Below are 15,770 nucleotides of genomic sequence, written 5' to 3'. Positions count from 1 at the left end.
ATTCAAGGAGAAAAGAATGTAAAATATAAGAAATGCATGTTTCAACTATAACACTGTACAATGTACCTACACCAGTGATTTATTTTATTTGATACTTTTTCTATAGTGGAGGCACAAAAAGGCATCGACGAGGTTGGGTTGGTGTCACAATCTCAGTCAACTCAATTCATAGTTCAACACAAAAACTTGTAAGGGCTAATTTTACAAATACAATCTTATTCTTAACACATTCAAATTTAAAATGTTATACGGAAAACTAAATGCGGCACAATATTAAGCATCTTTTCTCACAAAGTGAAACTGAAATGTGATCATAAATGACTTCTGAAATTCATTAAGCTGCAAAATTCGTCTCTAAAAATGAGTATTGTTCTTGCCACCAAATTAAAGCAATAAAATCCCAGTTATCAAGAGTTTATATATATTCATGGTAAAGAATAAAGATCAAATAACCTATGGGGGATGACTTAAAACAACCAAATTTAACTTGGTACATCATGATACATTAAAACGATCAATAATGTAGATTTAATAAAAAATGTTAGTATATAGAATTATATAATACTAAAATCTTACAATACCACTAGATTAGCATTATAGCGTTGTCCTAAGTCCTAACCTATAATATATATCTATACAACAACAATATGGCCACCTCTCCTAAGAGTATTGTGGGCAATTAATGAATAGCAGTGGTGACTCTAAAGTTTTGATATTAGGATGGTGATCAAACCTTAAAATATTGAATAACTCATGCCATAAATCGTAATCATCATCACTTGGCCTTTTTTTTCCTAGCCTCTAATTCTTTAGATGCAACTTTGCTGACGTCGACAGGTTGTATCAAACTCTTTGGAGTAAAGGCCTGCCTTATCTTAAATGTAGCCCAGGCAGCCCCAACTGCATGACCAGCTGCATCTAGCCCTTCATTTGCAGCCTTTGCAGCTTCTTCTCCATATCTGCATGCAATACACACATTGCCAAATTTCTCTCATCAACGTCATCATTGCAATATTAAAGAATTAACTCTGAGTAATAAATCCATAGTCTTGTTTCTAACCAGAAATATAAGGGACAATTAGTATTTTAAAATTTGAACATGTTTTGCTTAAGAATTATGCATGTATTGAGATTTACCTGTGTTGGACAAGTTCAGTTGTCACAGTTGATGATGTTGTTAAGACATTTTTTCCCGTTACTTCAACAGCATCACATACTTTAACTATTCACAAAAATGAATTATAACATTAAATCCTGTTCATGACATATTTAATAATGTAACATCATCAGTATAATAACCAACTGAGTATTGCAAACAAGTTAGAAAAAAATTGTTGACCACATGAACTAAAAGCATTGCAATATTACAGACAATAATGAGTTATGCTACGTGTACACCAAAATCAGCCACCAAAATCAGTCATTAGTATAAAATATATGCTAGAATATAAATACACATTTAAAATAAATTAAACCACACATGTATTTATACACAAATATATTGGTGGCTGATTTTAGTAACTAATTTTGGTATACAAATAGCAGTTTTGGACAAGAATACCGGTTTAAAGCTGTTCATGAAGTTTGCAAGTAGCAATTTATATATACTAATGTTGGAAAAGAACTTTAGGAATTAATAGTAATAGACCATATATCAGCTGACTTTTCATAATTGTTTATTCCATATAATTTCTAAAAATCTTATGCAATAGTTCATAGTTCATAGTTCATGCACATGCATTTTTACATAAAAGTGATCTATTTTGAATTGATAAAAACATGATTTGAAATTTTGAGTTCTCTAAATCTTTTGCACATTGAACTAAGTGAAGGCAAGAATTCCAAGTTTTGGAAAGAATGTATCAATTAGTTTTGGTCTTTTGGATGAACATTTATCACCCTGCTGAGTTACCAAATTATGATGCATTCAACAGAATATTTTTTTTATTTAAATTCTGTTATCTTATTTTTTCTAGTAACATCTTATTTCCCTTTCCTTTTAATTAGAAAACATCATACTTTTTGTCTCTGTCCAAATTAAAGAAAATACAGGATTTTATCTAATTTCTCTTTTGTGATTATTTGTCTAGAACCTGGAACTCAAAACAGCATTTCATTTATGCATGTAGAATTATTAGCTTCCTTAAAAGGAAAGTGAATGATATAATTGACATACTGAATCCATCCAGTGATGCAATCACAACTTCTTCAGGTAGTAGTTTGATAAATTTCTTCCCAGCTTTTGAATTTGATGCTTTAGTGGCAAAAAATCCAGAGACTCTCACCACCCCACTGAGGACCCCATTGGCTACTTTCTCTGTCACTTTAGTCACTTTCTTAACCCTATATACAACATTAAAAAATAAAAAATGATACATCATAGATCTGAATCTTTGGTTTTAGACCTTCCATGGTATAGTAATATTAAATTTCTACATAGTAGGATTTATCTTAATATAACCCTTTGAATCTTAATAATTACATATTGCAATATTAAATCCATCATTTAAAGCAGATTATTGTTGATGAAATATAGAGCCATTATAATCAATTTATAAACAAGATTATTACATGAGAAATAAGAAATATTTCGTTTAGTATTGATATTATCCAGAACATCTAATTAATATTTATATATTTTTGTAAAAATTAGATGAATAATTTTAGAATGAATGGAGAAAAAATATCATCCTACCTTTTAATCCGCTTCATAGTTTGAGGACTAACCTCGACGTCGGAACCACCAGCCATCCTCTGCTTCAGGAACTCATTTCCCCACTTCAACCGCTCCACCGTCACATCTCCACACCACAATATCCCCTTAATCAGCTGCCCCGATCCAGTGGCGATCAACCTCGCCGCCGTTCCGTTGTATTCCTCCACATTCGGAGCCAATGTTGTCCAATACGCCGCACTCATCTCCTCCATCAATTCCTGCTTCTCCTCCGATTTCATATCCTCCGGCGAAACATCCGCCGCCACCGATCCGTCCAACGCTTCCCCCTTCTTCTGCGCATCCTTACTCACTTGGTGTACGGTGAAACAGCTGCATTCGTTTAAAATCTCATCGAGCTTCAAAAGCAGATCTTCTTGTCCTTTCGATGCGATCGTCAGGCCGTAACTCAGCACCTCTGTGGCTGCGGCTGAGCTCGGTTTCTGATCGTCGGATTCGATCGGGACACGGAAGGAGAAGAAGTAATGTGAATCATCCACCTTCACGGCGGCCTCGTCCTTCGCCAGCGGCCACTGTGTCTCGCCGGCGAGATCGGCATAGACGGCAACGATGTTCTCGTCTTGCCGGAGGCGAACGATGGTGAGGTTGCCGCAGGCGAGTTCCACGCTGTACTCCTTGTCGATTAGGTGGAGGATGGCGCCGGGGACTGTGATGAGGATCTCCTCGGTGGCCGGGGGCGCCGAAGGAGAGGCGTTGGAGGAAGAGGAGCTGGAGCTGTCATCGTCAGCAGCAGTGGCTTTCTTCTCCGGGGAGAGATTCTCGACGAGGTCTCCGACATCGACGTCGACGGAAGGGTAAACCTCGACGTTAGGATTTTCTAGCGCCATTGATGAATGGTTCAGACTTCGAAGGTCCTTAACTGTGTTTGGATTTTGGGATGGAGAGAGGGAAAGAAAGTCTAACGGACTAACGGTTGTAACTGTCTGAAAGGACACGTGGCATAAGATAAAGGATCGGAGCCAAGGGTTTAACTAACTCGGAAGTTTCCCGCGCAAATACCGGTATAAACTCTCTTTTTGTTTTTTTATCTTATCCGATTTAATTTTTATCAGGCCCATACTTAATTACTTATATATAAAAAAAAAGGAATTTTTAATAAATAGATAATGAAATACAAGGGTATATACTTTTAAAGTTTGTGAATTTTATAGTATTAAATTTTTTAGTTTAATTTTGATATATTAATGATGTAAAATATTTTGAGTTATTTAATCATATTTATTTTTTTATGATTATTCATGTAATTAAATACAAGTGTTAAACTTTTTGACACTCGTAATACATCAAAATTAATACTTAAATTTACAACATAAAACATTTTTTAAGGTGCAATAAGGAATTATGATCCACTTTTATTAAATAGACGAATAAGCTTTTGCAAATACTAATAAAGACTGCATTAATAGGAACCATGTTTATTTATTCAAATGAAATCATCATTATTCAATTTTTATTTATTTATGTAAACCAATGTTCACTTTTGAGAATAGATCATATAATACATAGTTCTCTAAAATTTCAGCAAGAATGTACGTATTTCCATAGGACCAAGCTCAACAACAAAATTGGATGTATTAACAGGGCGACCCCTAAGTGGTTTAGGTTCTTTTCCATTAATCTCCCCTTCAACATTCCAATTCATTTTCTTGATTTCTGATTTCTCTTGGTTAGCTGATAAACTCATCTCCTTCAACTCTTTTATCTGAACAATTAATTAAACACCAAGCACATATTATAGTAGTTGTTAACAACTTAACATAGTGAGATAACTTAATCTAAAGTATGCTCCTAGGAAGTATTTGATCATAATAAATAAACAAATAAAAGGGGGAAAAATGCTTTGCTTAAATAGAAATGTTAAGTGACTAGTAAATGGCTTGCATTAGAGACAACACTAGTTAACTTTCTATTTTTTATCCACTAAAAATATTAATTCTCTTAACATTTTCCTTAATTAAAATTTGATTATTGGTTCATACAAGCCTTCTTACCTGAAGAAATTGGGCTTAATAAAATCATTAATTATTAACAAACCACTGAGAATATCTTTCAAAAAAATTAGGGTGCAAAAAAAAAAAAAAAGAGGGTTTGAGAATAAGTATTATGTACCTGTTTTCTGGCAAACAACTTCTTCAATTCAACTTTGGCCAGAGTTGAATACTCAGCATCTTCACTTTGCTAATTTCATTTAAAATATAAGAGAAATATATGAATAGTACATCACAGTTTACAAAATAATGCAGCTAGAGACAAAAAGAAATGCTCAAGGGCTAGTAGAATTCATTATTTTTGGCTATCAACCCAATTTCTTTAGTCTAGTAATTCAACAACATACTTTTAGTCTACATTTTTAAACATTAATGGCTAACTACTGAGCAAAAACAATAAATTTCGGTGGTCCTCTAGCATTCTTCAGACATAAAATATTACTTAATTTTGCTAGGTTCATCAGAAAGTAAAATACAAGGAGGGGGATGATGATAGTCATAGATTTTACCTCATAGAGATGTGCCAAACGGAGAAGCACACTTCCACCATCCAACTCCTACACAAATAATAATAATAAAAAGATTATTAAGTCTGAAAGATTCAAGAGAGTTATATCATTCTATGCTGATTTTGATATACCTCAAGAGTTAGCAGAGCAACATTGGGAGGCAAGCTGTAATTTGGCTCCAAGACAGTTCCTTTTGTCACATGAGAAGATTTCCAATTTTCCAATCTCTGCACAATCATAACATGCCACAGAATATTTAACATTGTAACTACTATTATTATTTCATGAAGCAAGCATGCATAACTGACTCATACCTCATATGTGAAAGCCAACAAGAGGGGTGAGTAAATCTCCTGACCAGTCGCCCGACGCCACCGGGAACCAGATCCTAGCTTGTGGATGCCAAGGTAGTAATTTCCTCTCACCTGATACATGCAAATTCGATATTACATAAAACATGAAAGAAAAATTTCTCACCCAATCTATTATTCAGGACGCGCGAGAATGAATTTAATTATAGGGTCATTGCCATACCGTTAGTCCTTTACATCCATAATCTTTTGCACAATCTATTTCATCAAGAGCTTCTCCTACTCCTCTACCATCATCTTGGAGAATACGCCTGGAGCATTAAGCATTGACCATTAGCAGTTTGTAACTGTTCACAGTAAAACAATCTTGAACTTGAAAGAAATGGCATGTTTATACCTGTGAAGCATTAGTTCCATCTCTCCATCTCTAATGCTCGCTCCACCCGTGGCACGATCAACTAAGACAGAGAGTTCAGATTTCTGATCCTTAACATAAATTCCAAGATTAATCTACAGACAAGAAATAAGTAGTTTAGTTGCATTATAACAAACTTAACCATAATATCATAGAAGCTCATAAACTATGAAAAATAAATAAGTAAAAGATCCAAGGAATTTTACTGGATAGTAGTTTCCTGCCACAGGTTGAGTAACTTGAAGAGGCCAATCTTCTCTGTAATCACGAACCTGCGTAAACATTTTTGAGTCAGAAAACTCAATGTTGAACATCTTTCCCGGGAGGATTTTTCGTTACAAACAAAAGAAAATTGGCATAAGAGTTACCCTTTTCAGAAAATCTCTGCCATTAGAATCAGTATAAAACTCCTTGTTTGTAGCCATATTTGCTGTTATTTGTGTGATCACCTCTTTTCCAACTCCATCATCAGTTGGAATTGGACCAACCTTCATAAAACAATTTGTTTCATAACCTTAGACAATTAATAGCATAATATTCTATTTTGGCTGATGAAAAAAGTGGCTTCTCACTATTCCAAAGAATGCAACGCACAGTGTATTCAACTTCAGCATGGTCTTTGTCTTTGTAAAGCCTAATAACCTTCAAAAAATAAATGAAACAAATAAATAGGTAGCAAATGACATGCTTATGGATAAAGCAAACCCATTTAAGTATTTTGAAAATAATAGGACATCCCATTATATGTTTAAAAAGAAAAAAGACAATAAACACAAAATTGTTTTAAAGGACACTGACTTGGTAAATCCAAGAGCTAAACTCTTGATGAATCTCATCAACTAGTGGCCCGCGGATTACTTTGTAGGGAACCTGCATATCAAATAGAAAACATATTTAAATAATAAAGCTTCAAAGGAATTGGAAATGTAATATTGTATGTATTGAGAAATCATGTAATCACAGTTCTTGTGTTATGTTATAACTAATGCCATGAACCAACTGATTGGAAAAGAAACCTACTGATCTTGAAACAACGGTTGGCGGGGATTCAGTAGGCCGGAATATGTATGCACCAGAAGCCTGCAGGAGAGATCACATTCACACCACTTTAGCAAACATTATAATTTAAACTTTTATTAGAATGGATGTTCTTGTTTGTGCAAAAATCACACACCTGATAATCAGGAAAGCTGCCTCCACTAGAAGCATACCAGAGATAGCTTTGTTGAACCGGTATATCAACCTGCAAATTTTTTTAGCGATCATGAAATATTCTTGACATGAATGAAAACCATAGAATTAATATGAATTGGCCAAAAAATTTCCATCAAGAAACAAACTATGCTGTGAAATCTATCGTTTATGGAATATGAGAACTGAGACTTTATGATTGTGCCAATATTGTGCTAATAGCTGGTATATGGTAATAGTCTTCACTAGTTTGTTCTTTCTAGTGTATGACAAAATTTATTGGTTGCTAACATTGCACTATACTATAGTCGTGATTAATGACTCAATTAAAACTTAACAAAACATTATGAACACTTTACTGTGAGCATTCAAGTTACTTACTCCAGTTTTGGAATTAAACATCCGTTGAAGTTGTCCAGAAGTTGAAGAAAATGACATCTTTAAATCCCCAGGTCCTATGGTAACAGTGTTGCCGCTGATGAGCTGTGAAAGGAAAGGACTTCTTTTTTTACCTATCAATCAAGTTGAAACACCAAACAAAGCTTATTCAATACTAAAAATTAACAGAACATCAAATCTTACAAAAATTCATCCTTTTTGTATTTTTATTTGACAATGGCGATGAAAACCGTCATTAAGCTATTATTTGCACAACCATACAAAATAGGAATTGCATTACATCTTTTCTCAAGTGTTTTAAGACAAAAAAAAAAATCTTGCATATTTCTATATCTGTCTTCTTTTACCATTTCCAGATGCTTTCGAAATGAAGTAGGCACTCCATCCAAGTGGGGGTACTGAAACTTGAAACAGAAGTGAATATTTTGGTGCTTCTTTTGGTTGCACCCCTAAATAGGCCTCAACATAGAAGCTTCTTAAATTTTTTGTTACATTATCTGTGTCCACATACTGTGCTTCAATGATATTTCCAGAAGAATCTTTGACAACAAGATTATCATCATTAACCTAATACAAAAATGATACCTTTCAGCATAGTATTGGAATTGAATTATTCATAATGCCATAATAAGTAAATTAGGGATACTCACTGGTATTCTAACAATCTCAGTGCGATTCCATCCAAGTGGGTTATACAATACTACTACCTAGAAAAAAAAACATTCACTTTAAGAAAATTTAGCTAGAATAAACCGAGTTATGTTGGTTGATTTCATTTCCACCTTGTACACAAGTCAGCACACACTTCTCTATTGTTAGAAGGTGTGTGAGATCAACACAAGATAGTTCTCACATCTCATGTAATGGTGGATAGTTGTGTGTCAGATTGGTGTACAAGACATATGAATAAATGGGTACATACAACAATAAGAAGAAATAGTGAAAATATTACCAAACTCTTAGCCTCTGGAATATTGTCCTCTGTTTGTGGGCAGTAACTGATGTTGAGTAATTGACACTGCCAAAGTCAAATAATAATTAAAACAAAAGAGAAGAGAAAGTGACAAACAATTCAATAATCAAGATTAAGATATTACAACTTATATCTACTAAGACAATATGGACACAATCTACTTCAACATTTGTTCATTGCAAGAACCTTGGACAAGAGTAATAAAGGGAAACTCAGTGCTAAATATCCTGCATTACCCGGTGTTTTGGAAAGAGTCACACTCAAATGATGTAATGTTGGCAGCCTAACCTGATTCAACATCGGAGGCTGATTCCATGGCAAAAACCCGTGACTTTAAGGTCACAAGGAAACAACTCAATTGTTGTTCCAAGGCTCTCTTCCTTGGACAAAAGTAATAAACATCATTAATTTCATGAAGTTTTGAAATGTTACCTGGGCAAATGCCGTTGCAGGAGCTGAACAGTGACCACTTGATTTCTTGCCAGAAAGACAAGCCAGAGAAGTGCTAGAAACTTTTTCAGCCTACAAGAGAACATTGCTTGGTGAATATCACACTATTCTAAATTCAACTTTTTATTACTAATCATAATTAATTCTACAAGTTCGACTGATTAGACCCTTCTCTTCGTTCGAAAACTCTCCTTCCTTCTTCCATTCCGTCAAGTAACCACAATCAATTCGTTGAGGTTTTCAAGTCCATTTTACTAGGCAAAACTTCAATGAATCAGTTCACAAGAACTGGTTAAATTTAAAGACAATCGAGACGAACAAGATACATTATCAAAATTCAGATTAGGAAAAGTTCAAGCTCCTAACCTTAGAAGCTCCAATAGCCAGTCTTTTAGCATAGTCATTAGTTACATGTTGTTTGGCTGTGCCAGAGACAGCATCATGGTGTTGTGCAACTCCAAGAGCTTCTCCAAGGTCAAATGTATTACTTCCAGTTGTAGTTTTCTTTCCAGCCAAAAACTCGAGTTGGCGTGCTGCCTATAACAAAATGTCATCAGCATATCAAATTGAATTTGTTCAGAACCATAGGAGGCAAAAAAAACAAGAAAATCCCTCCAAATTTTATCATGATTGGAACATTAAATTATACCAAATAGTATCCACTTAGCGACCTAACGTATCGCTTGAGGGCAGGGCGACTCGTGTAGTATCCTGTCCAATAAGCATTTGCTCCATCAGCATACCTATAAGAACAAATCATCAAACATGTGGTGTGCATAAGACCAACAGATTAAAATGTTAACACAATGGAAACAATCATCAGTCAAAGAAGCATTCATCTAATAAATTCTTACGGGAAATAATCATCAATTTTCAATGGCAATGTTTCATTAGCAGCATTTTTGGCATCAGTGTAAATAGATGGAGTAGAATACAAGGCATTCACTCTCCCATCCTGAAAAAGATTAAACACAATAGAGAATGCATTTAAATTCCATATACAATCAAAACATGTATATAATAACCATATAAACCCCTTACCAAATTAACATAGTGAATCAATTTATCCATTTGCTTGAACCAACTTTCAGCATATTGGTATTGGAAATCATCACCCATTGTCCACATTATATGGTTTGTCCTTGTCACACTTGCCTATAATAATAGTACAAAGAATTAATGCTAAAAATTCAAGGCAAGTCAAGTTAGTCATTCTGTTCATTTTTTGCTGACGTGTCGCTAACAATTGCTGACATGTGAGGTAAAATTTGCCACATGTCATGTTCTTAACATGTACTTAAGAGTGACACCTCAGAAACAAGTTACTAAAAAGACTAATTTGACTCGTCTTTTAGGCACTAAATTAAAGCGTAAACCTATTTGAAGAATCATATTGATTCATGAATAATCTTTGAAGAACTAATTTAAACATTATCTTACTTGACTAGTAGCAGCATTAACAAAATCTTCAACACGCTGTTTGATATTGGTGTCAAAAAGAAGAGGATCATCCTGCACATGCAATAAGCCATATACTTAACAAAATATGCAAAGATATATACATTTAACTTGTAAAATAGCATGGGCATTTTAGAACCTGTAATGGGATCAAATTTTCATTATTGACTTCAAAATTAAAAGTGTTTGGAGCACTATAATGAACAGGGAAAGCATTAGCAAAAATCTGAGCAGAAGAACCAAATGTTTTTGAACCACGCCACACAACTTCAAGTGACTTATCAACTTTGCGCTTTGCTCTGTCTTGATAATCAATCCTAGCAAAGTGTACTGAATCAAAACCGACCTGCAATCATTCATACAAACACATCAAAACAAGAACAATTATGTTACTATGACAAATTTATTCTAGTGATTAATTATTTAATTAAAAAAATATATAAATTAATATGTATAAATATATATAAATTATATAGTAATTAAGTCAGTGACTGATTTTTAGTACGTGGAATTTATGAAACAAGATTAGTACTAAGTTCTATCGAATTTTGTTTAGAAACTAAAATCTTATGCATGCATAATAAACTCTTGATATTAGTAATTAGTTTGAATAGAACGAAAACTCTAATGTTAATCTTTATTTTTTCATTAACCAGGCTTATATTTGATATCTTATTCAAAATAAATAAATATCATGAATAATCCTTATTGTTAATAGCATGAATTTTATGTTTTTTTTTTTTTACTAATGAACCTTTTACTTTATCCACTAGACAAATAATGTCACTATAAAATCAAATTTCTCTCTCTTTTTCCTTTTTTTTTTATCTTTTATTGATATGAATATGTCATGTAAAGGAAAAGATAAGCCCTTTATACGTTTTATTTTATGATAATTGATAAAGAACCTTTTAGTTTATCCACTACACAAATAATGTGTGTCACAGTGTTCATGGATCCGGTGGTGGAGCTTAGTTCAGACAAAGGGTGGCTATGGCCCCCCAAACTTTTTATAAAAAACTTAGTAGTACTTTTTTAAAAGATAAAAAATAGTTCAATTGACTTAAATACTTTACTATGACTTAAAGTATCTAATAAGTTTAATAAACGACACTCTCTCTATCTTTAGGTTCAAATATAAAAAATTAGATATCTTTTATTTATTTAATTTAATATTATTTTATATTTTACTATTTATTTAATTTAATTTTTTATATGATAAAAAATAATAGAATATTCAATAAGTATTAATATTATTGTATTTGTATAAATTGATAAAAAAAATTCAATAAATATTATAAATTTTAATATTTGTCCTTCTAACTTCTTCTTTATATATTTTACAGGATATATATTCAAATTTTTATATAAAATCATAATGAAAAATCAAAGAATTGATACAATTTTTAAGAGGAAGGCTAATATTTAAGAAGGAGAACATATAACTTTTACAATATCAACACATGTAGATAGTTCTTCTACTTTAATGAATCACGAAGAAAGTGAGATATAACCTTCAAAAGTTCAAAAAGTTATATCTGATGACTTTAACTTTAACCTTTTGGAACGAGATCTTGAAAAAGGGCTTTAAATTTGGCAGTATCACCCAAATCAGAGAGATGGGATTAGACGAGTTTATCTTAAATAAGGTCCATATAAAAAAATATTTTGACAATTATTTTCTATTTGGCCCCCAAAAATTTTGTTTCAAGTTCCGCCACTGCATGGATCGGATCCAATCCGCGGCATTATCCGAATCTGATCAGAAAATTACGTATATCCATCCGATTCGCAAAGTTTTTGGATTGTACGATCTGATCCGCACATTAATAAAATCGGATTGCAAATTTTATATAGGTATTCGCATATATCTGCAGATCCACAAAAATAAATAAATAAATAAATATTTTTTTATGTTTTATTTTAACTAATAATTATTATATATATTGTATTATTTTATTTTTATTATTTAAAAAAATATATTTAATAATATTTTAAAAGTAAATATATTTAAAAAAATAAAAAAATAATATTTTATTAATATTTTTTTAATAAAAATAATCTTTTTAAAGTATTTATATGTTTTGTTCACATATCCGAAATCTAATTCGATCCAATTTGATACTTTTAGTATAAATCAGATATAAATTTTAGTCATATTCGATCATCCGCATTCACCATGTATATTCTATTCATATGAATATGTCATGCAAAGGAAATTAAAGATAAACTTAGCCATTTAAATGGAACTTTTCAAACTAATCAACACCATTCTTATTTACCTTTGTTTGACCGACCGGCCACTTATTTAAATTTTAAAATATATCTTATTGATTGTCTTAGTCTTTATAGTTTATATGTTAACACGATAAAATTAAGGTAAAATTAAACGTCCCACTCAAGTCATAGAAAATGTGATTTAGCATGTAAAACTTAAATATTTAAAAAATAATAATAGTTTGATCAATGCATGCAAGAAATACAATATTTTAATTTATCCTCTTATTAATTTATAAAATTGATGTTGTAACTTGAAAGACACAATCTAATCCCTCATTTTTTTAATATGCCAAATGTATTATTGAGACAGAATTTATTTAGAAAATTAACTTGACAATGACATTTGAAGGAAAAAAAATTTATATCTACCGTACAAATACATAGATGAAAAATTAAAAACTATTATTTTAGGGACCACCATATTAGCAAGTTGGTGATTCTTTAACATAAAAAGACAAATAGTATTCAATTAACAATAAATATGGAAAATTGTTGTTGGTTTTCGCTCATAAGAAAAGATTTAGAGTTCTTTTTCTATTAAGATGTAAGTTTAAATATGTTTCCTCATTTTTTAATTTGATAGAATAAAGACTAATTTATATCGAATTGAAATTATACAAGACAAGACGTGATCTATAAGACTGATACTTACTTAAGAACGAATGAACTATCACTCGACACTTGACTAACCCAAATTAATTATGTCGGTTTAAATATTGACATGGGTTATATTTGATTTATATTTACTAGAGATTACTAATCAATTTTTTTCTTTTCTTTCCTATTGATTTATCTAAACCAAATATTTTTCTATAGAACCAATCACATGGCACATGGGAGCACAAAGCACTAACCTCAGCACCAAGAAGATAAGCTTGAACAGCAGAGTGTCCAAAAGGGTCAATTTGCCAACCAGAACGAGGTGTCTTGTTGAACTCTTGTTTTATGAATCTATGTCCCAAACTTGTTTGATCTATCATGTCTATGTAATGTGGTGCTGCTTCATCATGCATGCACCATCCTCCATTCCTAATCACATAATAATAACAATTTTAATCATAGGATCATCTTCACTTAATCTTATAGGAGATATCTATTTTACTAGCCTTAAATTTTAGTAGGTTTCGTTTAAAAAATAAAATAAAGAGAAAAAGTAAATATTCAAAACTCATATATTCTCTAATACTAGTAATAAATTGAGTTATTAAAGATGACTAGTTTGGCATAAATTTTTCTAAAAAAGAACATTTTTAAAATCGGACTGTCTCAGTCTTTTTTTTTTTTGTTACTTTTTTTTCTCCACTATCTATCTCTAGTCTTAACATAACTCATTTTTTAATGTTCACTACTTTATTTCAATTAGATATAAGTGGTTAGAATTAGAATGAGCAGTGATGATATTTAATTATTCTCATAGTTTTTATAATTTTATTAAATTTTTATAATTTTTTTAATTAGATTTTTATATTACTTTTAATTTTGTAATTAGGTTATATTCATGTCAAAAATGTTAAAATTAACATAATATTTCTTTTAAAATACATGCGGTCAAAGATCTAATTAAACTTTTAATTATGAATATCTTTAATTTTTGAAGAAATATTCAATTAATTTTAACCTTTTTTACACTATAAAAGATCTAATTATAAAATTAAAAGTAATGAAGAGGCCCAATTAAAAGAAAAAAATTATAGAGACTTAATTACAAATTTAATAAAATTATAGGGATCAATAGAATAATTAAATTTATTTAAATATAAAAAAGTAAAATATTAATAAATATTACACTACAATTTAAAAGTAGTAGAACGAGTGTTGACACAAAATATGATCATAAGATATTCAAAAATAATTTTTTGGATCAAAATATTTCAACTTGCAACTAAATAAACATAAAAGAATTAACAAACACTCAGTCACACACAGTCACACACTTACACGAATTCAAGCTGGCCAGCATCCACAAGCTTTCTCACTTGTTCTTTAATTTCTGGACTCTGTTCTACCCACCATCTATGAAAAAATGCCTTAAGAAAATGATAAATAAATAAATAAATAAGTAAATAAATAATGAAATCATTGCTCATTAAATAAAGGTATCAAATAATTATGCTGATTATAATCTTTAAACCATATGAAACAAATAATCACATAAATTCCACACCAATTTAAATTTATATTTAAAACTATAATAGATACAATTAATATAAATTCATATTAGAAATGGTATATTCAATTTACCATCTCAGCAAACACAAACTTTCTATTTGGATCTCTCTGAAGAGACATAACCACCGAATCCAGCACATTCTCAACACATGCACCCTACCAAAAAAAAATAAAAATAAAAAATAAAAAATTCAAACTATATTCAAAAAACCAAAGTTCAAAAGTTTAACTAGTCAATAATCATATGGTACTATATTAAAAAAATATAATAAAAAGTAAAATATGCATAATCTTATGAACATGATTATTATGAATTCTATTAGAACCTGAATGTTGTTTCTTGATCCAACATAGTATTGATCAATGGTCTTCAACCAACCAACATCATCATGGGAATGTGCAACCAAATGAACATTCAATTTTCCTTCATTTATAGAAGCATCAGTGTTGTACTTTATGTATTTGGAACAAACTAGTGTGCCATGGAAACAAAGAAGAATAATAAGAAGAGATGAGAAGAGAGACTCTGAAGCTGAAGAAGAACAACTCCTTATGTTTCTCATTTTCCAATACCCCACCATGCTTTGCAATTGCATGTGCTTTTTATTACAATCAGAAATGTGTCTTTTAGCATTTAGATATATAGACATTAAATTTTAGTTGTTGAAATTAAATAACACTATTATTGAAAGATACAAGGGAAGGGTATTCTCCAAGAGAAAAGTCAAAAGTCAAAACAAAAAGGTTAAGACTTAAGTGTTATTCCATTAATATAATAATACTACAATATCACAAAATGTGGAATCTATGTTTAGCAATTATTGTGGGAAATATTTGCCAATCATATTTTTAAACCCATTTTTTCAGGTTTCTATTGATAAATTATATTCTTC

At 31.2% G+C, this 15,770-nt stretch overlaps 2 protein-coding genes across 2 annotated transcripts; both read right to left on the bottom strand.

Annotated features, from left to right (window-relative positions):
* Window positions 1-605: 605 nt before the first annotated feature.
* LOC130946486 (senescence/dehydration-associated protein At3g51250-like) lies at window positions 606-3,730 on the bottom strand. Its single transcript, XM_057875252.1, has 4 exons — window positions 2,696-3,730; window positions 2,177-2,343; window positions 1,138-1,222; window positions 606-959 (listed from the first exon to the last, which is right to left on the bottom strand). The coding sequence occupies exons 1-4, from the start codon at window positions 3,559-3,561 to the stop codon at window positions 776-778; spliced, it is 1,302 nt and encodes a 433-aa protein (XP_057731235.1). The 5' UTR covers window positions 3,562-3,730; the 3' UTR covers window positions 606-775.
* A 403-nt stretch (window positions 3,731-4,133) lies between these two features.
* Window positions 4,134-15,500, bottom strand: LOC130967123 (alpha-mannosidase-like). The gene is made up of 28 exons (XM_057891948.1): window positions 15,204-15,500; window positions 14,950-15,033; window positions 14,647-14,735; window positions 13,563-13,737; window positions 10,568-10,774; window positions 10,411-10,482; window positions 10,012-10,125; window positions 9,825-9,925; window positions 9,620-9,713; window positions 9,337-9,507; window positions 8,953-9,042; window positions 8,500-8,565; window positions 8,198-8,254; window positions 7,895-8,114; window positions 7,530-7,660; window positions 7,132-7,200; window positions 6,978-7,037; window positions 6,756-6,827; window positions 6,552-6,599; window positions 6,326-6,445; window positions 6,164-6,229; window positions 5,940-6,052; window positions 5,766-5,853; window positions 5,546-5,656; window positions 5,363-5,458; window positions 5,232-5,279; window positions 4,844-4,912; window positions 4,134-4,436 (listed from the first exon to the last, which is right to left on the bottom strand). Exons 1-28 carry the CDS (start codon window positions 15,471-15,473, stop codon window positions 4,245-4,247), a joined length of 3,093 nt encoding a protein of 1,030 aa, XP_057747931.1. The 5' UTR covers window positions 15,474-15,500; the 3' UTR covers window positions 4,134-4,244.
* Window positions 15,501-15,770: the final 270 nt, after the last annotated feature.

This window comes from Arachis stenosperma, chromosome 1 (assembly GCF_014773155.1).
Source record: "Arachis stenosperma cultivar V10309 chromosome 1, arast.V10309.gnm1.PFL2, whole genome shotgun sequence".
In the NCBI taxonomy this organism is placed as follows: Eukaryota; Viridiplantae; Streptophyta; class Magnoliopsida; order Fabales; family Fabaceae; genus Arachis; species Arachis stenosperma.
This window is presented reverse-complemented; position numbering and strand designations above follow the sequence as displayed.

Bases quoted from the DNA above. Each gene is read 5' to 3' on its own strand.
- LOC130946486 (XM_057875252.1), bottom strand. From the start codon at position 3,561: ATGGCGCTAGAAAATCCTAACGTCGAGGTTTACCCTTCCGTCGACGTC. The intron at 2,344-2,695 runs GTAGGATGATAT...TGTTGTATATAG, and splicing joins ACTATGAAGCGGATTAAAAG to GGTTAAGAAAGTGACTAAAG. The intron at 960-1,137 runs GTAAATCTCAAT...TATTGCATGCAG, and splicing joins ACTGAACTTGTCCAACACAG to ATATGGAGAAGAAGCTGCAA.
- LOC130967123 (XM_057891948.1), bottom strand. From the start codon at position 15,473: ATGCAATTGCAAAGCATGGTGGGGTATTGGAAAATGAGAAACATAAGG. The intron at 6,828-6,977 runs GTAGGTTTCTTT...TTTGATATGCAG, and splicing joins CAACCGTTGTTTCAAGATCA to GTTCCCTACAAAGTAATCCG. The intron at 6,446-6,551 runs GTGCGTTGCATT...TGTTTTATGAAG, and splicing joins ATGCTGAAGTTGAATACACT to GTTGGTCCAATTCCAACTGA.